At 39.3% G+C, this 25,291-nt stretch overlaps 1 protein-coding gene across 1 annotated transcript; it reads left to right on the top strand.

Moving 5' to 3' along the window:
• Window positions 1-11,156: 11,156 nt before the first annotated feature.
• Window positions 11,157-21,525, top strand: LOC108368860 (Ras GTPase-activating protein raskol; the record flags this gene model as incomplete). Its single annotated transcript, XM_017623805.1, has 6 exons — window positions 11,157-11,296; window positions 16,252-16,379; window positions 16,470-17,660; window positions 17,725-20,157; window positions 20,229-20,574; window positions 20,640-21,525. Coding segments are annotated over 6 exons (4,479 nt in total), but the record flags the coding sequence as incomplete, so codon positions are not given.
• Between the last annotated feature and the right edge of the window lie 3,766 nt (window positions 21,526-25,291).

Below are 25,291 nucleotides of genomic sequence, written 5' to 3'. Positions count from 1 at the left end.
TGATTTTGTAAAACACAAATGGTGTAGATAAAAACAGTAGTTTATTAGTTAATGCAAAGTTCAAGTAAAAGGAGCAAAAAAGATGCGAAATTTTGCAGCTCTTGCACTTTCATGAAGATTTCGAAATAAAATTAGAGTTAAACTGATTTCAGATCTTCAATACATTCCACTCGTTATACATATTTGTAGTGTAGTTAAGACCACTTCTAGTTAACTGGATGGACGAATTACATTCAAGTAGATCGCAAATGGCTAACTCAGAGTTCTTCATGCCTCCTAGACCACGATAAATCGAAAAAATGGCACTTAAAGTTGGCACAACGCCAAATACATAAATTTTACAAGGGATGACGGAAACTCGAATCTGTGAAATCATGTCCAGAAATCGTGCTACATTCCATATAAATTCTGCTGACACATTTTTATTATCGCCCTTTCTCTCATTAAAAGGTATTATTAGATGTCTTTCGATCAATGTAAATATCCTTTGGACCCCGATTTCGCTCCTCGTACTGAAAGCACTGTATGCCACCTCAATGCTGTTGTAGGATTGCCTTAAATTTTCAATACTCACCCCACTCAGGCTTTGCGTTTACCTTAATTGGGTACCGGGAAACAGTGGAGTCATGGGTAATGGGAAACGAAGTGGCAGATATCATGAAATCATGAAATGGTTAATATAGCGATTCATAAGTCCAGGCCTGCTCATTGGTCTGCCGTGAAGCTTAGTTAGGCGAAATGACTGCATACGGTTGAAAAATGAAGAGCAACATTATTGGAAAAGCATGAAAAGCAACATACTGTCTAAATTCTCTAAATCCTAAGCTCAAGAAATATCAGCAAGAAGAACCGACGCTCTCCGTTACTTTACTCTGCACGAAGTAAGATTCCTACAGACTTTCTTGTTGGTCCTTGCAGGGTAATGAAGCACTTGCCCTTAAACGTAGGTGTTGTTTACTTTGAGCAGTGCAGTTTGTGCTACAAAGGATAGCAAATAGCATATCACATTTGCCGCTGTGAAGGTCCAGACTTCGCTTCATATGGTCACCGTCCAATGATGTCAGGGTTCACCAAAGTCAGGTTATGGTTTAGAGTCATACAACCAAAGTAGTAAGGAAATCTCTTATTAGTATCATAAAATACCTCTGTCGAATGGACTTTACTGTTGATTTTTAATCGCTTCAAATTTTCTGGTGTTTTCTTTTGCTCTCAAGCTTAGTTTCAGGCTCTCATGAAAAATCTCTAAAAAAAAGTACTTTAGCGTTGCTGTAAATTTTGTTGTAGCAATAAATACAGTCACTCACAGAAGTAATTATTTGTTTTTTCACAATTTTCAAAATTTATTTTGTTAATTTTTAATTTAAAATATAGCTCATTCTTTAACAAAAATCATATTTATCGATCTTGTAAACTTTTTACAAATTTTACAAAAATGAATCAAACTTCAAAAAATTCGCATCAAAATTTCCAAATTTGAATTCGGAATTTTTAGATTAAGATTTCGAGTATGCAGTTTTGTAGCGCATGCAATTTTAGTACAGTAAAGTGTAAGTTTAAAGTCACTAAAAATGGCCGTTGATTTTTTAGACAACTTTTTAATTCGTGGGTATTTTTTCTTGAGAGCTTGCAAGCTGATTTAAAAAATTTCTATAGGAAAAAATTTCCTTTTAATTTCTAGAGCGTTTTTTAACGAACGTGAACTGTGGACCACGTGAACGTTTTCTATAATTATTATGTTTATCAGAAAGATGGCACTCCAAGCGTGGTCCCATACTAATTTAGTTTACTTGCAACAATTGCATTATGAAAAAAAACTAAAGCTGCTCCTAAATATTTATAAGTACGTGCATTGAAGTATGTTGGTTTTTTTTTTTTTGAATATTTTTTGTTTATATGAAACTTTTATTTTTCTTGAGAGCTGGACGAGCGGTACTATGCTTTGCATTCCTATCCACCAGGCATTAAATGGCAAAAAAAATTTATGAAAAATTTTTTGCATTAAAAAAGAAATATTTTCATTTGTTATTTAAATGACAAGTGGAAATTCGGCATCATTAAATGCCTAGTGGAAATTCGTCATTAAGTATAATAAAAAATGACGTTTAAGAAATTTTACTCAATGCAGTAGTGAGTTGAGATTTACCAAACCCATACAAATGCGCTTATTGCAAACAAGAGTATGTTATGTGCATTGTGTTCGCAAGAAATGCGTGCCACAGCCAAATTTTATTTCATTTAATTTCTCAATTTTTTCTACTATTTAACCACACCATTAATCAATGAAAAACATAGAAAATTGATTATGAGCTTATCGTAACATACATATGCATAAATTAAAGAGCAATAATGTAACAAAAAATATATAAAAATTGCGAAGTAATTGTCTTCCGCAATTGAAATATGTACTCCTATGCCTGCGTTGCATTGCGTTGAAAAGTTCAGCGTACATAAATAAGTAAGTGCTCTCGAATCGCTAGAAACACTGCTCTTATTATAAATGAGCCGCACAAAAGTCACTGGCAGGCAATAGGCAGGTGGTAGGTAGGCAGTCAGCCGCAATCGACTAAAAAACACACTTGTGCCGCGGCACGCTTGCGCTTTTCATAGTAATCACAAAACAGCAGCACAATTCAATGAATAATGAATAGATAATGGAAATGAAATGTGTTGCAACATATTTATGTACAGCAATGTTGCAATACAACAATGTAGCGCAATGAGTGCGTAGAAAGGTATTGCGAAAGAAAAAAAAAACAAGCAACTAAAGAGATACAATCAAGCGGTAAAAATTGTAATTAAAATACCGACTGACTGACTGCCTGATTGCGTTCATTGAAATGTTTCTACATAAACGCATTCATTGATTAACGCAACCACAACAGGTTGACTTGCGAAGAGTGGAGTTGAGAGTAGAGCAGGTGGTTTTAATGTTTATTTTATCGATAGAAACTGTACACTCCGAAACTGAGTAGTTGCGAACTGGTGCACTTTAAAGGAATTTGGCATACTACTAGACTGAACAACGAAAGCGAGTTCTCTCACACCCCCATCTGAAATGCTAATCTGATCTAGTAACACGGATGTGTGGGCTAATGTCCCTATGCCAAATGTCGAATCACTGTGTTCCAACAAAAAAGTTTTGAGGACAGTGGCCTGGAAGCCTAAATTTGAGTTTGATGTTGAGTTCTTCCGACAAACCTCTACCTGTCTGTCTTAAAATTTACTTACCCCTTCCTCTAGCTCTTGCTCGAAATTTGATCGGATGGAAGTGAAGGAAGGAAGAGTTACTTGGGGTCATTCTAAGTACGTAGCGATTTTCGTTAATTGGGATGAAGGCGGACCGTTGCTGCTGCAACCTTATCGGCAATGCCTACGAACCAAACTGCGAAACTAGATCTCGATTGTATACTGGCGACTTCTTAATTTGCAATGAGTTGCTACGATACCATTCTTAACTTGTTTTTAGAGAAATTAAACGCGTATCCAATCTTTTCTTGTTGCGTCCCACCCATGAATTTCTTTGTCTGGCGCTTTCTAGCCACTTGATTCCAATGATCATCTTCATTAGCTCTTTCTTCTCTCTTGCCTTATCGGACTATGTGGTTCCATTGTGATGTATGCTAAACTTAAAGTGCCCCATAAGTCTGGTCCGTTGCACCCTTAGGTTATTAGGTTAGCCTATTAGTTTATCGTGGCTGTTCACATCTAATGCTGAGAGGATACAGACTTCGACTGTCAATAGGACATTCTTTACTCTTTTTTCCCTAAAACTTAAACCAATTCACCGTTCTTACAAAGGTAACAAAATCATAGCTACTAGTCGTGCTCAGTTTCGCTAGACACTCAATAAAGCAGTGCTGGAATGAATGTCGGTATTCCTCTAAATTGCGGCGACTACGACAGAAGTCATTCAATTCTGTCCGTAATTGGCCCGATTACAGGTCGAATCAGTGGTGAATCCATTCTGAAGAATGGGCTAGATCTTTTCTTACCCAATTTAGGCCAAATGTGTGACGCTATCCCACCTGTGGACTCTGCAGACCATCTTCTATTGGCCTCTTCACTAAAGTTATTCTCTAACGCGAGTTTACAAGTTGGTAGCGGTATAACCGCACTGAAAGCGGCACTGATTGCAAACAAAGAAGGTTCCCTTCCTCGCCAGTTCATCTGGTATACAATTAATCGATATACCATTGTGACCTGGAAAGAATTTTCACAGTGAAAAGGTCGAGTTGCGCCTTTCGCATCTTTCTCGATAGTCCTCTACCATGGGCTCCATACTTTTTGAAAAGAATGGTGGCACTAAACCGATCTGCCGCAACAGTCCTGCCACAAAACAAAGAAAAAAAATTATTATAAATTCCGCTATATTTCTAGTCGCGGGGCATATATTTTGCATTAATAGTTCGTCAAGCTCAATGCGCTTAAGATTAGGTGTATAATTAATCCAATCACGATATCCGCTTATCATTCATATCCATAGTATTTTGTGCGCCTGTGAAGCATTTAAGTGCTATCGATGGCGAGCTGCATATTACGTTCGCCATATCCGTGTATACTTTTTAATGCATGGTTTGCCTTTTTTCCGTTTGAAAAGTGCTTACTACTTGTAATGTCGAAGTAGTGTTTGCATAAAATGCGAGACGCTTAGCCACAGCTAAAAAGCAAAACAATTTCTCAATAAACAACAGCCAATGCTGCGCAAGCGAATAAATAAATATGCAACAACAAATAGATATAAATAAGCATTAATATGTTACCTACAGCAATATATTACCAACTACAACAACAATAGCAAACAAGCACAGAAGTATCAGTTCGAGCGAAACCGAACTTTATATACATACCCGGCGCACGTATCAAATATCGGCTTTTCAACTTTCAAGGGTATTTTCACCGATTTCAGGGATCACCTTCGCATTTCTTCAAGGTAGAGAGAATTCAGGATGGACCCTAATTGGTCAGTGTCAACTTAGTGAGGCGGACAGTACTTTCCTTCTCTTTTTAGCACTTAGCGCGTCTGGACTCTATGTTTAATAAGACTTAACGAAATAACTGTACCATGTTTGGTAGAAATCGATAAAGCGCTTACCATACCCATTTCAAAAAAAGTCTATAATAACACGATGCTACAAAAAAAATGTAACATGTACTCTTTATGGCACGTAGTAGAGTTGGTAGAACAGGTCCATTGGCATAAGCAGAATTTGAAATACACCCACGAAAATCCTAAGTTATGGTCAAAAAACTAAAAATCGGGATATTGGGCCAAAACACCAGTCATAAATTGGAAAGATTTCAACGAATTATTAAAATTGTTATGTTCATTGAAAAGCGGGCGGTTGTGTGTTTCCACTTCATTTAGGAAATTTAAGTTAAGTTGATAACCATTAACTCCGTAAATAAAAAAACCTAAAATTTTTTTTTAATTATTGTTGCTTTTTCACAATAAGTTTTCGCTAAAAACGGCCTCAAGCTCATAAAAAATTGTTGAATATAATTTTTATAAGGCCATAAAATAACAGAAAACTAAAAAAACGTCAGGTAAATCCTAAAAAATAGTTATAAACTTGTATTAAACCCATATTGCGGGCCTTTATTCAAAAATATATCCAAGCTAATAAGAGTCTCTAAGCACTTTCGCCCCGAGTTTGGTAGCGTTATTCCAAAAATTTCGTTAGTATATGCATACATACAAATACCCTTCTGGTCAGTTAATTAAGACAATTAATTTCGAATTTCGTACAAAAATTATGAAAATTCAGCTAACTTTAACAACTGCATCCAAAAATTTTAAATTTCAGAACTCAGAATTTTTAGAAAAATCTTGGGTATGCAGTTTTGTTGCTCTTTAAATTTTAGTAGGTGAAGTAGGCGTCTTCAAATTTGCATTTTCATGTACTAAAATTTAATGGGACACAAAAATGCATACCCAAGATTTAAAAAAAAAATCAAAATAAAAAGTTTAAAATTTTTGGGTGCAATTGTTAAAGTTTGTGAAATGTTCATAAATTTTGTACGAAGTTTGATATATGGATTTATGTGGCGCCGCACAGTGCTGTGTCTCCATATAAAAAGTGGGCAAAAATAGAATAATGGACGGATTTGAGTAAAAATTCGTTTCTTGGTGGATTAGAGATTTCAAAAATCTTTTTTTTTACCTAGCTCTTACATTTTTCATTGAAACTGAGATTGAAACTGCAAAATTTGATATTCAGAAGTAGTTCCAATACTGAGTAGTTATTTTATTATTTATACAGGGCGTTTTCCTAATAATATTAAAGACTTCAAGGCTTCATTTTATGGCTTAATTCATGGCAAATAAGATTCCCTATATCTGTCTTACGCAAACCCTCTAGGAATGGCAGCTACTTTCATTTTGGTCCTTTTTGACTAGAAAATGTTTTTTTTAAATTGATTATATCTTTTGGTGTGGATGTCACACGCTTAAAAAATTTGATTCATTCAAGACGACATTAAATACTCAAAAGACAAATATAATTTTGTTTTCCTTTTTATTAGTTACTTCGCACGAACAAGAGTTGTTGCAAAATACTGAATCAAAAATNCCTTTCCAACGATACCAAACACGTTGACATACGTGACAACAATTTTTTTGATTTTTGCCCGCTCATACAGCACTGTGCGCCGGTCAGGTAAAGTACTAAAATTTTATAAAAAATTAAATAAAACAATGAAAAAACCAAAACTAGTCATAATGTCACTTCTATCTATATCTATCTGTCTATATCTTTCTCGATTCCTTCAGGCTGTAACAAGCAACCGGTATACGAACAAAGTCGTAATATCCTTGTGCACTACTGCGCTCGGGTATAAAAACAGACAACAGCAATTTCAACAAAAAAAATAAATAATAAAGATCAGAAAACGAGCATTGCTGTACTCCTACAGAGTTAAACGAGCATTCAACACGCATTGCAAGAATGTTGAGAACGCATTAAAATTTTGAGAGCAATACATATGTACATATGTATAAGAGGGAGAAGAAAATGAAGAAGTGGAAAAATCAGCAAAGTGCACTTTAAAAATATGATACTAAAACATGCCAACAAGAAATTGCAACTAAATCATAAGAAAAGTAGTGCAAAGCGTCCACTTGAGGCAAGCATGCAGCAGGCAGGCAGGCGGCGACGATTTAGCCGCTTGTTGCTTGCTTCTTTTCTAAATTTACTTTGAGGCAACCTAGCAGCTGGTGACCGGTTTGTGGCAAGCTTTATGCTATGGACTATGTTTGTGGCGGCTATAAACGTATGTATGTATGTATGCTCGAAAGCATATATATATATTCAAATTCGCACTAGCGCAACTGCTAACAACACCAAAGACTACAACAATAAAAATAACAACACCTCTTGTTGTGCATGAAGTGCCTAATGGACAAGTGGCAAATGCGCCAGCGCGTTTCTGGAGCAGGCCAAGTGGTTCGTGGGTTGGTTTGTTGTTTTTGTTGTTATAATTCTGGTTTCTGCTGTTTTGATTATACATACATATAGAGCATTTATCTGGTGATGATGAAAAATAGATTTTAAAAGAAATTTTATAACTGGAAAGATTTTTACCAAAGTCTTGTTCTGCCTTGGTAGCCTAAGAGGGTTTAAAAATAAACTTCCACCTAAAGTTGCCACAACTGACGCAACCGAAAAGCGGAACCAACACCAATTTCTCCATTATTTGCAGCAAGGATGGGCAGGGTGAACTTGTACACCTGGCAGAGCTGTAATAAGGACGGACCTCCAATTGTCCGCTGTCAGTTTTCCTACGGGAGAGGGGATCTACTAATCTCAGGAGATATTGCTCACTAGCAACATCACTAAAGGCCCATAATAGGTTGGCATGACCGGATACATTTTGGGACTATTGCCTATTCCAGCCCAGTGCTTTACTCTTTGCGGATGGTGCTGGATTGGCGTCCACGCTGTCCTTACTTTTCCGAGCTTAAATTAGGATGCTCAGCTCCTAGCCTAGTGCCGCAGCGCTTTGAGAGGGATACTCTCCTTGTAACGCGACCGGGGAATCGCTGAAGAGCTGGGTATCAAACCCAGAAACTGCTTTCGCCGCAACTAGATTATTTGAGCAATATGTCTCTACATTGACCTGCCTTCATTGAGTTATTTTCTGATAGCCCAAAGTGTAGAAGACTGAGAATCTAACTCTAACGGCCTACACTATGTTTCGGCTCAATAGCCGAATGTTTTTAGCCTTAGGGTAGTTCGTTCGAACCGGCGGTGTTGTCGTCAAGCCGTCCTTGCAGCTGTATTCGCAGTATGCAATGGTTGTTTGGCTTAACTAATGAATTGTTGCTTTAATTTTTCATTTGTTTCACTGATCGTATACTGAGTCGAAGTCTTCTGGAGAACTAGTATTTAAAGAAGGGAAAAAACGATCGGCCAATGTTCTGGCAGGTCTACTATTGCATTTGAAAGTTACGTTAGGTACGAGCACGAATGTCACTTTGGTTTAGATGGATGGGCAGACTCGACACCTACCTGGTATGGATCAGTAGAGTGTGGCGGAAGCAGTGCCAACTCGAAAAGGTTGCGATTGTTCATTTCGCACGATGGTTTTGATGTGGTAGTGGCTTGATGTCAGTGAGATAAATGGACAGTCGAAGCTGCTGCGTTGCGCTTCAGTAAAATGACCGGCCCCGATATAGGCAACAAAGACTGTAGTTTATTAAATTATGAGAGTTTGGGTTGGGGTTCCATTCGAAGGGAGGTCACGTTAAATCATGTTGAGACTTGCATTTCAGGATCTCGTTAAATTTTCTAAAAAGGAAATGGGGTGCTTGTCGCCGATGGCAAAGGATTGTGGTACCATGTGCATCGATTGCTCAATAGTGGAGGAAGGAATCGAATATAAGAATGAGAAAGGAATTAGTGCTGAGATCTATTCAGCGGACCTACGAATGAGGCAGTTATATCTTTTGACCGGCGTTTAAAGTGTCTTTCAGGGACAGAAACTGTACATAGATGGATCAGACGTTCGAAAGCAATCAAGAATCATAACTATCTTTGCCGACTGGCAATCTGCAATTGAAAGCCGATATGTTGCTAGCATCCCTAGGTAACTGAAACGACTCGAAAATTGGCCAAGGACTGCCTGCCTTAATAGCAATATTTAGAAAAAATCTAGGTAATTTTCGTGATATTACAACAATTACAGTAACAACAACAACGATAACAGTAATCACTATATGTGGACCAAACGGGACGACCTTGAAGTAAATTCAATTCAAGATCTTTCTTGTCGGCGTTGAACAAGACACGTACTGATGAACATTTGAAATTAGACAATTCTGCAGTGAGGGTCTTCAGCGGCGTAATCACCGAATAGTGGCCTTTTGATATGACGAATAGGAAGGAGTACTTAGTCGACTCAGCATTTTTTTTAAATCTATTAAAAATAACTCCGATCGAAACAGCACAGCGCTCAACTGTTTTTCGCCAGCTGGGTAGTGTAGATAATTGGAATTTCTTCTTCAATACAGCACCAACAATGCTTTGTTTTGGGAACCCCTTTAAAATTCTTCTCTTAACCTCTTTATGTTGGTTTCTTTCCTCAAATTATATCTGTGGCTTTTAATGGCTGTTATTAATGCGCTGAGGGCGTTCTTGCATACCTTGATTTTTCTGGCTTTTTGTGATTCCTTTTAAAATTCCTTCATTATTTTCGGTCCTTCTTTTTTTTACATGCATATGTACATACATACGTATATACCTACGCAATCAACTACATAAATACGTACTTATTTACATGTACGCTGCTTTGCATTGTCTTCTTGCGTGGCTAGTCTAGCGCTTTGGACGCTATTGACATAGCAATTGGCCATTGCGATTGCAATAAATTCCTTGTAGTGCAGTGTCGTGGCATGCTAAATCTGTTTACTTTTCGCTGGAATTTTAAGTTTATTTATTTTAGTTTTGCAAAAAGTAGAAAAATCTTCATACAAATGTACATACTTACTGCTAATTTAAAGCAGTAATGCAGAGAAAAATCGCATGCGAATTTTGCAGACTTCTTAAGTTGTGTTCTAGGAATTCGCTTTATCACTCATTAAGTTGTGAATCACCCCATAATGGGTTGATAAAATTTCAAATACTTCAAGTGCCTCTTCTTGCACATGCAAGTTTTTGTTATTTTATTTCTTTTACGTGCCAAAATTCTTGTATCAACTATTTACAAGCATATTTGTAGAAACTAAAGATAGGAAAATACTAATTTTCAATATGTTTTATGGCCACTCCGGCCATAGCTTTTGTACATCTACTATCTGCCAGACAGAACGAAACGCTTTCGATGCTAAGAGACCCGATGAAACCAGTTGTTATATTACGTGAACTGTTGATTTTCTGTTGGAATTAAAAATCCACAGAGAAATACAGAGCAGTTGAGAGAGTGTGTCTGGTATATTTTTTTATCCAAAAGTCCGAGGCCAAGTTAAATATTTTCTGCGCCGTATATGATTTTATTTTTAAGTTTTTAACAGAGACTTGAGCTATAGAAGAATATCTTCTGGTAAATAAATCAACCATATTTAACAATAGAAACAAGTGGCTAAAATGTGTCTATTAAAAATAGCTCGAAACGAACATTAAACCTTTAAAAAAAAAGTGGTTCGACTTCGATTCGTATCGAAAGTTTGTGGAAAATTTCGGTTCGGCTAATTAGTAGAAAGTAGCCGTTAATCCGGTTCGTTTCAAAACGGTTTCAGATCCCCTTCTTTAGTACTTTTGCTTCTTAATGATTTTAAAATGCTTTTCATTCAGTTTTATCGATTTTTTGTAATCATTTCTGAAAGATATTCAACAATTTTGTTTAGCTAAAGCCCATTTCTCATGAAAAAATTGTGTAGAAAACAACAATAATTTACACAAAGGTAGAAGTTATTGCCTCTTTTTCAGAGATCACCACATCTCTTTATCAGACTTCTTCAACCGCCGTCACTGCTATATGAACCAGCGACCTCGGATGCCAAACCAAGTCGTCTTTTTTACCAAAATCCTACATAAACTTTTGAAATTCTTTCACATCAAAGTTTATTTATTTAACCCTTGAAATTCTTTTACGGTATTTTTTACATTCATATATTTAGACATAAGATTCAAAAAGTCTTGCGGCAATACTAATGCTTTTATTTTCTTCTTTTCCTTGCAGATACTTCATACGAGAAGGCTTGTAGGCGTGGCTCAGCTCCAGCGACACCCATATTGGGTCAAAAACAACAACAACAAGAACATAATACAACATCAAGATTTACGAATTTCTTTTCGAAACGGTAAGTTGAAAAAAGCGAGTATAAACTTAAAGTAAAATAAATTCAGTAAAAAATTTATTTGAGGATCAGATTTTTTAACTATTTAAATAGTAAAGACTTACGACCAAATTCATAAAAAATAAAGAGGACTTTAACTGCTTTGTAAATCGAATATTTGTATGAAAATGTCACCTTATAGAGCTCTTTAAACCTATTTTATTTTTTATGAGTAAGGCCATTAAAATTTTTTTTATTACATAAGTTTTTACTCGGAATTTTTTATTTCAAGCCAAGAGATATTTGTGTGCTGGCTCCAAACAACTTTAGCAATAAATAAAAGTCCATATAAAAATATAATTATTAGCAGCCGGGGCTAAAACTTTTCCCATCGACAATCACTTTTTCGGCTTTTATATCCGTTAAAAGCACATTACTTCGATCGTGTTATCGAGAGCAATGAATAGTTTAAAGAATTATTTGGTCATGGGGAATTTTAAATAGTTATCTACTTACGAGATCTAAAAGGAAAATGAGTTGCTTTACGAATTCGTAAACTTCATACAAAATTTCGATTTGTTTCATTGAGCCAAGAACTACGCTTCGAAACGTGAGTGAGGTTAGGTTATGGTAATGATGATAAACTCAACGTCCAAGTAGCCGCTAAGTTCTAATCTGCTACCGCAGGACACGCTTAAATATTTTAAAACCATATACCAACCTATACGTTTGATACATTTTAGAATTTTTTGCTGAGGCTGTGTTTTTTTGTTGTTCATAAAGATTATTGTGAAAATTGAACTCAATCTCTCCCGTACCAGTCGATCTTTGTTTAGAAAGCTGGTCATATGCACAGAAATTGTTTCACTTCTACAGTAGTAGTTTGTTGTTGTCGATACCTAGCCGTCTGCCATGGGTGACAATAGGCTAATAACCAGTGGTTTGTTATGTTGCCTTGTCGCATCAAGCCTGAGCTTCACCAACAGCACTTTTCACATAAGAATACCATCATTCAATTCGGAAATATTTTCTGTTTTAAATCCGGATCTGAAAGAATTTAAATCCTACTTAAACTACATATTGATGCGGTGGAGTGTTTACGGATATATTCGGATCATTCAATAATGTCTTCATCGTGGCACTTCTCAGGGAGGTGTTCTATTCCCGTTGATATGAACTATTTTTAATCAACAAGATCTTACTCTAGATGGAGGTAGAGCTTCTATATTAACAGTCTGAGCTGGTAACCTGCCTACATATTAGCATCTCTAGCATATATCGTCACTAGACACGAATAAAGGCGCGCTAGTGTTTTGACGGCGAAAAAAGTCGCGTAAAAAAATTTTGCGAAAAAAGATGCTTATGAAAAACTTCGGCGAAGTATGCTAAGAGTCTTTGACGCTGAAGTTTTTTTATGCGTCTTGTTTCGCCGTCAACTTTTGAGTTCGCGCCTTTATTCGTGTCTAGTGACGATATCCAAACTCGATAAGTGAAATACTCGTGACGACATTTGAAGGTATTTTTAATTGCACAACACGATAGGTAGGTCTCAAATTAAATTCAGCGATGGCACCTTGGTTGCCTTTGTTGAGATAGAGTACGCTAACTACTAAGCCATTTATCAATGCGGAAGGAAGATTATGAAGGTGCCCAATGGATTATACTGTAAATCAGCCGATGTCGTTCCTCGATCCCGTTTTGAAAATAAGCCACAGTAGAGCAAGACGAGTAGAAGAAGGACACCAATCTAATTTTTGGCACCTACCATTTCCTTACGAAAGAATCTTAAAAGACTGAATGAGTGGGAGCTGCAATATCTTGTCAGGAGTTTGGTACCGTATAAGCTTCCGTAATACTGCAGCATTCTCCAGGCCGAGGCTTATTAAAGCACTCAAGTGTGATTTCACGCAACCGACAAGCAAACCTAACCTAACCTATTCATTAGAAATTTAACAGAAACATTTTCACTTAAATGAAACAAACTTTGCAGTTCCCTTTAAGACATTAAAAATTTCCTTTATTAACTTCAAAAACTCTATTTCCACTAACTGGCAGTCTTCCAAGCGACGCAAATTGAGTGCTTAAACAAACTTACGGCAATGCCGCAGCAGCCAATCACCCAGCCAGCAAGCCAACCAACCGAACAATTGGAACAAAATTGTTGCAAAGCAATCACCAAACTGTCAATCAAAGTCAGCAACACCCAAATGACTATTGACATGACAACTGACAATTGTATGCCAGCGGCTAACAGCAAACGTAACAATAAATTGGAGAAAGGCAATGGAAAAGCGATAAAACGTAGATTGCGCAAGTAGGTAAAAGTTTGATTAGAAAACTTGGCAAACCATAAGCAAGTGCAACGGAAAGCGCACTGCATTGAGCTGGCTGGAAGAGGAAATGCCTCGGTTTGCTGCGAATTTCACACGGTGACACCTTGGAGGACGAACTATATCAAATGCCCAGCTTAGCTTTAGGCCGTGTACTTGGTTCATTGATCCTGCCGGCGATGTGTCTGTGTGTGTGGGGGCATGAAAAGTGGCAATGCTGTAATAAATTTTACAATGCGAAATTGCAAATTCAATGTCTGGCCATTGTCATGACAACCGCATGCATGTACTTTGTTGACTAGGCAAAAACGGGTATGCAAGCTCGGGCATTGTTGCCAACAGCATCGTTAAAATTGCTGTCAATCTAGCTGTTAGGCAAATGTTTGTTTTGACATTTTTATAGCACACTAGTTGTAATACTTATTCGAACACATATACATTTGAATGTATGTATATTTGTAGATGTCTGCTTTTGCGCTTTATTGCTACACTGAGGCCATAAAATAAGTGGTGCACATAAAAGTTGCAAATGTTGCGCACGTCTAAATTATTCGACAAACTTGGCGCAAACTGCCGGCAATAACTTTGGCAGCTGCCAGCAGAAACCACATTTGCATGCGATGCATTAACATATAAACTATATGCCTATGTATGTCAGTATTTTAATTGATCGCTGGGGAGCAACCGAAACTATATTGCGAGCACTTGTCACGTCACCCACCTGGCTGGTAGTTGCGTCAGCCCAAGGGGGGCGAGTGCAGCAGCGTGTGCAAAAAGGTAATGTTGCCAGCCAATTGTCCGCCAGCGTTACCAATACATAGGCACTGACTCATTTGCATACATACACAAATACATATTTGCTGGCCGCTTGCAAATTATTGGCGCGTGGGCATCCTCCATCTGCCTTACGGGGCGTTCGACATGTGGCGGCAGGTGTGGCTGTGATGTTGCATGTGAGCATTCAATTTCGCAATTGTTTTTGAGTTGAGAAAAAAGTTTTGAGTTTATCGAATCAGCTGTCAAACTGTTGGCATGGTGGTTAAGTAAAGTTAACTTTGAAGGGTGTAAATAGCAAAAATATATTCACACATGCTGAAAATTTATAATTAATGTATGCATAGATCAATTACTAGTAAGAGACTAGCATTTTTAGGCGCAAAGTTCAAGGTTAAATATACACGAGTACAATTTAAGTTTATGATTTCTCACTATTTTCTGATTTTTTTTTGCGCACACAATTGCTTGCAAATGCTTGAAAACCAAAATTGTTCCGAAAGTTTGCGCAAATCGGTTTGTGCAGCTCGAAAAAAAAGCAGCTTTCAGTGATTTTTATTAATACTTTCAATAATATTTTATTCAGGAACTACAATTAGAAAAAAGTTTGCTCAAACCGGTTTGCACAAACCGTTGCTTTTACATAGCTTTAGCTGTAATACTCATAACTTCTTTGCTTAAAAAATGTTTTTTAACAAAACATCATACTTAAGAGCAGTTAAGTTTGAGCAATCAAGTCTGTACAAATTATTTTTAGTACATCATTATTTTGAGTAGAAAAATTTGTATTTTTCAGTGCACGGTTAAATCTGGCTGTGGTTTAAATTTAGTTTAAGCACTCCAGCCGGCTGGTTTAGTCTAAGATTAGCCAATCAAATATTAGCCAGCTGTGAAACATGAACGCAGTTTAAGTCATTTCAATTTGCCTTAAGTTTAATAAAAAATTCTAAGATACAGAAAAGCTTGGGAATTTGACAAACGATGTTTAACATAAAAAATACCGAAAACAAAATATATAAAATTTAATGAACATTTCTTCCATTCATGTGAGTTTTCCATATCTCAGAGCATCTTCGAAAATGGTTATTGGAACCCGCTGACAGTTGATAAAATCAGAAATATTCGAGTAAAAACTCGAACTACAAAAAGGTTTGTGCGAACCAATTAATTTCAGCCATATCCCGTGCAAAAGTTGTAGCTGTTATGGTTATTAGTTTTAGCATAATTTTTTAATAGATAAAATTTGCAAGTTTGCGCAAACTTTTCAGATGTGACTTGAAATTTCTAACCTGAAAAAAGAAAATAATTTTAGATATCTAGTAAACAATTTCAAACTTCAGAACAAAAATGCACAAATTAGTTTGCACAAACTCCCGTGAATAAATATATTTCATCTATTCTTACAAAAGAACTAGCCAAGAAAAAGTAGCCATACAAATATACATATAAAAAAAGTCTGCGCAAACTTTTGCTTGTACGTTATTCCATGTTTGTTGATTGTGCTGCATTTTATTGGGATTGGTGGCACTGACTTGGATGGCACCTTTATTATCAAAGCTTGGCAGTCTATTAAAAGATCAAATGACAAAATATATATATCCCTTTCTAAATTCTGATTAGAGTTTTTGGTGTTTTCGCCAGGATGGGACTAAAATGTATTTTGAAATGATTTTCCGTCATCCCTTGTAAATTTTGGCTTGGAGACGACAAACTGGTTTTGGCGTTGTGCCATCTTCAATCAAAACTGACAAGGGATGTCGGTAAATCTTTACGCAATACAACTTTTCTAAACCTTTAATTTCCTTAACGTAATTTTAAAATTTACATCACGTTATAGTACTTACTTTTCTCACTCTTCTCATCGCTCTCTTTCAGATCAAATCCCCTTAAACGTACAAAATCAGTTACCAAATTGGAACGCACCAAAAGAGGCTCGGGCGGCTTGCGCGGCTCGCGTTCACATGAGAGTTTGCTCTCCAGTCATGCAGTCATGTCTTCGATCGGTAAGTGATGCTGCAACTTTTAATTTTCTCTGCCTGACTCTGTCTTAACGCTTCATCTCACATCCCACTCTCTCTCTCTCTCTCTTACAGATCTCTCCTGCACCGGCGCCGTTGGCGTTGCGCCAGTACATCAGTCAGTACTCGGCCGTCGACATTGTTTCCAAGTGCGCGGAGGTCCGCGTGGTGAGCGTTACTACGCCTGCGGCTCGCGGCAAGAACGCGATCTCTGGATATACTCATTGCGTAAATCCATCTCGCCCAATGCCGACCACACGCGTCACACAGACAATTCGCTAAAGATGTGGATCTACGAAGCGAAGAATTTGCCACCAAAGAAGAAATATTTCTGCGAGCTACACCTCGACAAGGCCTTGTACGGCCGCACCAGCGTAAAACTACAAACGGACTTGCTTTTCTGGGGCGAATACTTCGATTTTCCCGATGTGCCCGACATCAATGTGATCACAGTGAATGTTTTCCGCGAGGTGGAGAAGAAGAAGAAGCGCGATAAGCATATGTTTGTCGGTTCAGTAAAGATACCCATACATGAGGTTACCTCCCGCATATTTTCAGAGGACTGGTATCCCATACTCAGTGAGAAGTCCAATGACAGCTTGAACCGCAATGGCAAGGAAGTGACACCCACGCTGCGCATTAAATGTCGCTTCCAAAGCACCGACATACTGCCGATCAATGTTTATGCAGACTTTTTGGAATATCTGAAGAATAATTACAAGCGCGTTTGCGAAACGCTCGAGCCGGTAATAGGCGTTAAAGCCAAAGAGGATATCGGGCAGGCGCTCGTCTTGCTAATGCACGCGCAAGGACTAGCAGGCGCCTTTCTAACCGATGTCGTAGCGTTGGATCTACTGCGAGTTGGCGATCAACGGCTCACATTCCGCGGTAATTCGTTGGCGACCAAGAGCATGGAAGCTTTTCTCAAACTCACAGGCGAACAGTATTTGCAGGACACGCTATCGGCGCCAATCAACGAGATCATACAATCCGATCGCGACTGCGAAGTGGATCCGACAAAGGCGAGCGGTTCGCTGCAACGACAGCAGGCTTCACTGCGCGCGGCAGTACGCAGTGCCTGGCAATGCATCTACGAGTCACACAAACATTTTCCTCAGCAGCTGCGCTCGTGCTTTGCAACCTTTCGCGAGCGCTTGCAACAGTTGGGTCGGCTGGATATGGCAGATAATTTGATATCGGCATCCATATTTCTGCGCTTCTTGTGCCCAGCGATACTGTCGCCCAGCTTGTTCAACATTACCAATGGTAAGTGTGAATGTATATATGTATTTGTTCTTTATTAATAGTTGTCACTCTCTCTCCCGCACAGAACTCCCTTCCGCGCGCGCTACTCGCAATCTGACGCTCGTCGCTAAGACACTCCAAACGCTGGCGAACTTCACACGCTTCCAGGGCAAGGAAAGCTTCATGGAATTTCTCAACGATTTTCTCGAGCAGGAGGCGCCACGCATGAAGGAATTCCTCCAACAGATCTCTACGCGCCCTGAGCACGCTCCGCCTGAGTCCATACTCGACTGGGCGGGCTACATCGATCAGGGCAAACAACTTTCCATTTTACACATACTGCTCACTGAGAGCATCAGCAAGCTACCAGAGGCGCGGCAGCATGAGCTCGACCCACTACAGCACATCATAGATGAGATTAGTAAAGCCAAAGAGAGCAACAACTTCTTGCAACACATGCCGCATATGTGTTCCACCTCGCACACGCCCACTGAGAATCAGGAGAACCGCAATCCCGAGGATATGGCAATGCAGGTGCAACAACATCAACAACCGATACAACACCAAGCACAGCTGGCGCAACCCCAGCATGCAGTCGTCACAAAACCCATGCCAGCGGAACGAGGCATCATGCGCGGCGTCTTGACGCCTAGCTCGCTTGAGAAGAACATCTTCCGCTATAACGACCCCACAGTGAATGCGCTACTGCAGCAGCAGCAACAACAACAACAGCATCAGCAGCAACACCACGCGCATGCGCACTCGCATCAGCTGCAGTCACAGATTTCCATGGGCAGCAATAGCGGTCTCGACAAACGACACTCAAATTCGCAGAGCTCCATCGCGGGCGGCTACATGAGCACTCAGTTGCAGCACGCGCAATCGCAGAGTTCGCTAGCCTCTTCATCGTTGAATGGTGGTGGCGGTGGCAGCAGTCACAATTTGCTCGTCTCGGCCAACGTGCAGCATCATTGCCCGCCCGCACCTGCCGCTAGCGCCAACAACACCATTGAACGCTTGCTCATCGGTGGCGGCGGTGGCAGCGGCAACGCGCACTACTACGGCCTCATGGGCTCCAGCAATGGCAACATGTCCTCCTCGCTGGCCAGTAGCAGCAATTTGAGCAGCCACAATGGCAATGAGAGCGACGGAAATGCTGCCAGCATGCTGCGCGCCACTACGCTGCCACGCGGCAACAATAATAATTACGACGAGCTAGCCAATGGCGAGTTCATACAAATTTCCGGCTTGGATACGAACAGCGCCTTTGTGCGTAAGTCACCAACGCCACTGCTGAAGGGCAATGCAGCGCTGTTGCAGCAACAACAAACCGCCGCGCAGCAGCAGCGACAAAAGTTACATAATTCGAATGTTAGCCTAGTGCTGAACGAGCGCGCGCCAAGCAAACTGAATTTGGGCATACCTGATCATAGCGGCGCCTCGACTCCGCATGCACACAAGCTGCCAGCATACCAAAGACCGCCACCCGCAACAGGCGCACATGTGCATGCCGCGCGCGACTCTAATCCGCACCCTAATATGCCAATGAATCTAGAGGACCTGGACGACCTTTTCAAGTACGCTGAGGAGCATGCGGTTGTGGGTGAAGTTGTATCCGCGGGCGCACATGTGCCGCAGCAAGCGGGTGGCCAGCTGAAGAGCGTACGCGAACAGCTATCGGCTAAGAGCAGCCACTGCTCGTCTGGCTATCAGAGCATCACCACCAATCCGCCGTCACAGTCGTCGAGCCCCACTGAGGTGCAGCAGCAGCAACAGCTGCAGCAGCAAAAAAATGGTGCCAATGCGCCGTTGGCATTCAAGAATCCCACTTACCAGCTGCAGCAGCAGCAGTCTGCTGGGAGCGCAACGCCCGCACATCATCACCACCACCATCACCATCATCAGCGTGTCAACTACAGCAGTGGATTCCATGCCGGTGGTGGTGGTGGCAGCAACGGCCAACAGCAATCCGCGCACCAACAGCTCTTCGGCTCAAATGCCGCGCAGCGTCCCAAGGGTTTAGTAGCTGCGCGTGCCGCGCTTTTGAATAACGGCGGCACGTTGACGCCGTCTTCCTCTGAAGAGCGTCTCTCCACAGACAATTTTCATGGCTATGGCGGGAATACCAAAGTAATGAAATCGCCTTCACATGGCCACTTGGAAGCGCAGCGCTCACTCAGCGGCGGTAGTAGCTCATCGTCCTCGGGAGCCAATGGGGGCATGGGACCGATTTCAATACAGTCGTCGGCAAGTGGTGGCGGTCGCGTGCCGCGCACCAATCCGCAATTCAAGCGCGAGGATATTTACGCTCCGCTGAATGGAAGTAGCGGCAGTTACATGCCAGCAGCAGTAGCAGCTTCCACCGCAGCGAGCGGACTCTTCAGCAACAATGGCTTCGGTAAGTCAGGTGGCGGCGGCGGTTTGGTGCACAGTGGCGCGAATTTGGGTGGACGCTTTCAGCGGCGCTTGAGTTTGGACTCGGCACGCACACTGTCCGATAGCTCTACGGACACAGAGGGTGAGTAGGAAAGCACATAGGCAATAAAATGCAAGTACTTAAATTTTGTTTGATCTCTTTAACTCTAACAGGTCACTGCGCGCCACATGAGGGCAAGCGCCGTCGTCAGCCACGCGCCCATACCACCTCTAGCAGTCATCAGCAGCACATCGCGGCCGCTGGCAATAGTAGTACAGGTGGCAGTGCTGGCAGCGCAAATAGCGGCAGCTTTGATCAGAATGGTGAAATACAGCTGCTACAGGAAACTTTAGACACGCTGCGCCACACGCTCGATCGCGACGAGGCAGAGCTGCGCGACTCTAGCGATGAGTTATTCGGGCTCAATCGACACAACAGCGCCAATGGTGGCAGCGGCGGCAGTGGAGTGAGCAACTTGAGCATGCAATCGGAGTCGACAATGCGCAGTATTATCGATAGGTGAGTGCATGCGCTTGAGTCGGGCGGTCACTTGAAAATACTAATTTTTTTTTGTTATGTTACAGGCTCATCACCATGGAGGAGGAACTGCGACGCGAACAGTTGAAGATGTCGCTCGCCTTGTCGCACAAGCAGCGCGTCATCGAGGAGCAGGGTCAGCAAATTGCCGCGCTAGATGCGGCTAACAGTCGGCTGCTGAGCGCACTCACAGCGCTGCGGCAACGCTATGAAACGCAGCAGCAGGCGCAGCAGCAAGCGAATTTGGCAAGCAGCGGAGGCGCACAGCAGCAACAACAAGCGCAGTAAATATTTGAAGGCGGATAGCGCGTAAAGAAGTCGTTTTAGTGGTAGCAGGAAAAGGATATATATATATAATTTTTAATTGAATACATTAAATTATTAATGCATATGTATGTACGTAGTTGACGCCGCAGTGTATACGCGGCAACATGACACAAAGATTAAAGTAGTGTAGATTAAAAACAAAATATTGTATTTATAAAAAAAAGGCATTAAGCTTTCAAATCGCGCGCTAGGTTTGAAGAAAACATTAAAAGCTTAAAAATTGTTTTTTCATGCGTTGGTTGCTTATCATATTATATTTTGTTGCAAAATTTTTTACTTTTTTTAAATAAAAAAATTTTTCATTTTATTTTTTTTTCCAAAATTAAATTGTTAAATAAAATATTCAGAAGAACTGCCAGTTGGTATTGCCGATTTGGTTTTAAAGTTTATTTTCAATGAAAATTCGATGTTTTCATTTTCATTTTTTTATCAGTTGTTAAGCTTTTAAAAAAATTCCAATTTTACAAAAAAAAAAGAAATTTGTTCTTTACGCAGTTTTTATTTTTGCTGTGCTCTCTACGACCTCTCTGCATTTTTTCCTAATATTAATACCTTTGTTTGTATTTAAAAAAAAATATGAATTGAAAATTTGTATAATCCAAAAATACACAAACTCTTTTTAATTTTACTCTTTTAAATACTAAGCGTTTACATTTATTTAATCTATTAGCTTTTAAGCGCAAATATTTAAGTATTCATATTTTAATGAAATTTTTGAAATCAAAAATTGAATAAAATGAAATAAAAATAATATCGATAAAAAATTAGAACAATATTTGTGTACATATTTATAATTTAAGGCAAAGCATGAAAGCTTATTTTTGCATTTACTTCACCTCTTCTGTTTCTTTTTTACACTCTCTTTCAAGCTTTCACACAAAGTTCATCAGCCGAAGCGTGAAAGCCCAAAAAAAAAGTTACGCTTTGGTCGGCGGGCTGCAGCGGGCTCTAGTCACTGTAACTCCTATACGTATACACATGTACTTGTGTGTGTCACGACCAAAATATTTGAAATTGTATTTGTTTTTCTAAACTAAATACAGAGGCTTTGGGTAATATTTTTCTTAACATCCCTTGTCTTTGCTTTAGAATTTTTTTATTGAACAATTTAAGTTTTTTCCCTCAAATATCCGCTAAAATATTTCTATAAAATTTACTTAAAAAATGCTGTTTAGTAATTAAGTTGTCCACTTGAAAAAAGCGTTATGTGATTTTATAATAGTAAGCCATGAATTAAAAAAAAACAACGACTACGACAACAAGTTACATCTAAATTGAATATCTTTTTTTGATTACCTGAAAATTTGGATAAATACATAACATGACATAACATAACATTAACAGCCCTAAAGCAGTTTTCTAAGTTCATCTGAAGATGGAAACTTTAGAAAGTTTATAAATATGTATGATAGCGACTTTTTCAAGAAGAGTTAACATTTGATGCTATTCTTTTCAGAATATAGAAAGATTTTCCACTGTGTTGTTAGTACACATGAAACTACTTTAAATACTAGTAGGTTACCCACCAAAAAATAAAAATCGAAAAAAGTTTACATAGCGCACTTTGCAATTGGGCTACTCAATGCAGCTTCAATCAAATCCATCTTTAACACAACAAAAAACACCGCAAAAAATTCAAATCAGCTTCCCTCAAGTTAGTGGGTGCACAGAAGTGTACTTTACTAGCCTTTAGCAACAATTTGGTTTCATATACATACGTATGTTGCAAGCAACATTAGCAGCATGTTAGCAGAACTTTGTACCCAAACACTAGGAGGTCTATCCACAAAGTAGAGCAACATGTGCGTTAGCCACATTATTACTCGCCACATTGTTGCAGATGCTTTCATCTCACCTTTGCTTTGCGAACACAATGAAAACGACGAGCTACAAACCACAGCTGTCAAATTATTTTAACACGTGCTCTTATGTAGATAATTATTTTGGCGACGATCGAGCTACGCGACGGCTGTGGTTGTGGCCAGATTAGATCTATTTCTATTTTTCTGGCGACAGATAAGGTTCTTCCTCTTCTTTTATGTCAAACTCATACAAATTCATGATGTCGCTGCCGCGTTCAAAGAAATCATGTCGCCAACGACAAAGCGTTTAGATAATGAAGATGACAAATTGGAAGCTGTGGTCTGTAGCTCGTTGTTTTCAATGTGTTCAGAACTTTATGTGCGCCTAGTAAAATCTGAGATGGGTGAACATGAGATTTGATGGCTGCCGAAATTTGATGGCACTCTTCTAGTACCTAATTATTGCATACTTTTAGTCGTTGGAAACCAAACGAAATTTTATTCTGTTCTTGTGCTTTCATTGAGAAACAAACATAATTGCACAACTTTTCAAAAACATACACCTGACTTTTTAAACGATAAAAAGACAACGAATTTTCAAAACTACCAGACTGGAAATTCTCTATGCAAAATCCTTATTTTGTCCAGCGCCTGGCTAAATTTCTTCAACTAAGATTTTTTTTGGTAGTAGCAAAACAGGCCTTGGCGATGATGAACTACAGTTATGACAACTATTCCGGTGCTTAATAATGAATGGGTCGATTACGGCTTTGTAAATGAACTTCGGTTGCGTTGCCAGTAGCTGAAATGGTTTTACGGATGGCAACTAGCAACTGATTTGCTTTATTGGCAACTACATTTTTGTGGTTGCCGGGGCAAATTTGATAGAGAAAATGTATACATATATCACCTGTTTCTGCAAATCGAACCATAAGTTTCATAATTTTCTTAAACTAAAAGCTGCCTTAACAGTGGCTAGATTAGTCAAAATAATTACTTCAAGTGTTTAAAATAAGGACTGACTCCACCAGCGAAACATTGCCGCCGATAATCAGTTGGTGCCACAGCATCAGATGGTTAATTCATTTGAATGCTATGTTACCCGTAGGTTTCTTGACGAAATTTTCATATCGAAGGAGCTTTTTTCCCCCGCCTGAATTGGCTGTAAGATGGCAAATTTTGGCTAAGGTTGTACGACCTTTTTGCAATCGAAGTATCGTCCAACTGCCAGCAGCCAGGACTAAATCTTTGAGTTTTTCTGAATTTTTCTGCGGAACTTTCAACTATCGGTTGGATTTACTACAGTCAGAAATTTCTTGCAGATCAACAATTTTCGGGCTCATTTTGTAAAACATATTTAATACAGATTTTGTAGAAAAAAATGTGAAAAATCGGGCCTCAAATATTACTTTCAGCCCAAAGATGTATATACAAATTTTCTGTAGAAACATTTTTAGGTCTTCAAAAGATAGCTTCAGGCAGTCCTTTACACCCACAATTTTTTATAAAAATTTTGCAAAAACTTTATGAGAAATTCACGCTTGAAGCTTTTAAGACAAGAATACATCGGTCGTACGACCTTTTGGCAATCGAAGTATCGCCCATCTGCCAGCAGCCAGGACTCAATTTTCGCATTTTCTGAATTTTTGTGCGCAACTTTCCACCATCGGTTGGACTTACTACAGTCAGAATTTTCACCAGATCAACAATTTTCGGACACGTTTTGTAAAAAATATCTAATACAGATTTTGTAGAAAAAAATGTGAAAAATCGAGCCTCAAGAATTTCTCTCAGCCCAAAAAATTATATAAAGATCGTCAAGTGGTTCGTCAAGTTGGAGAAAAATCAAATTTTTTAGATTTTTGAGCCCAAAAAATGTATATAAAGGTTGCAGAAACATTTTTAGGTCTTCGAAAGATAGCTTAAGGCATGCTCTATATGGTGGTAAATAAGCCGTGTGTAGGCAAGTTGGCAAACCTTCGTCAAGTGGTTCGTCAGGTTGGAGAAAAATCAAAATTTTTTTATTTTTGAGGCAGATCGGTCAACTTGTTGCTCTGTTTGTAGACAAGTTGGCAACCTAAAATGCGAGCGCATTAACGGTGACATGTGTTTTTTCGGTTCGTTTCCCTAGTGAAAATGTGTTTAATTTGTGAAAACGGCGGCGTGAGCAATAACAAATACATAGAAATGAGAAGCATTCCTAGCATAGTTTAAAAGTTTATCGGTGCTGTTGTGTTATTCACAGTTCAAAAACTCTCACTCAAATGAAATCCGCCAACTGGTTGGTGCGTTTGTAGGGAATTATCTTCTCCAATATCAGATGAAAGAAATCACATGAAAGGGAGTCAACTTGTCTGAAATCTCGTTTGGTATTAAAAGGCACGGAGATGTCCTTCTTAAAGCTGACGGAGCTAGCGGTATTGCTTATCGTCAGTTTATACATCCGTATTATTTTCGCGGGGATATAAAATTCAGATATCGCGGCATAGAGACAACTTCTCTTCCTACTGTCAAAAGCAGTTTTAAAGTCGACAAGTGGATGTTGTGTGTCGCTCCTATTCTCGCCTGAC

The sequence above is a fragment of the Rhagoletis zephyria genome, unplaced genomic scaffold, assembly GCF_001687245.7.
Source record: "Rhagoletis zephyria isolate East Lansing unplaced genomic scaffold, Rhagoletis_zephyria_1.1 Rzeph_scaffold_00054, whole genome shotgun sequence".
In the NCBI taxonomy this organism is placed as follows: domain Eukaryota; kingdom Metazoa; phylum Arthropoda; class Insecta; order Diptera; family Tephritidae; genus Rhagoletis; species Rhagoletis zephyria.
The sequence above is the reverse complement of the archived record's forward strand: the minus strand, read 5'-3'. Positions and strand labels throughout refer to the sequence as shown.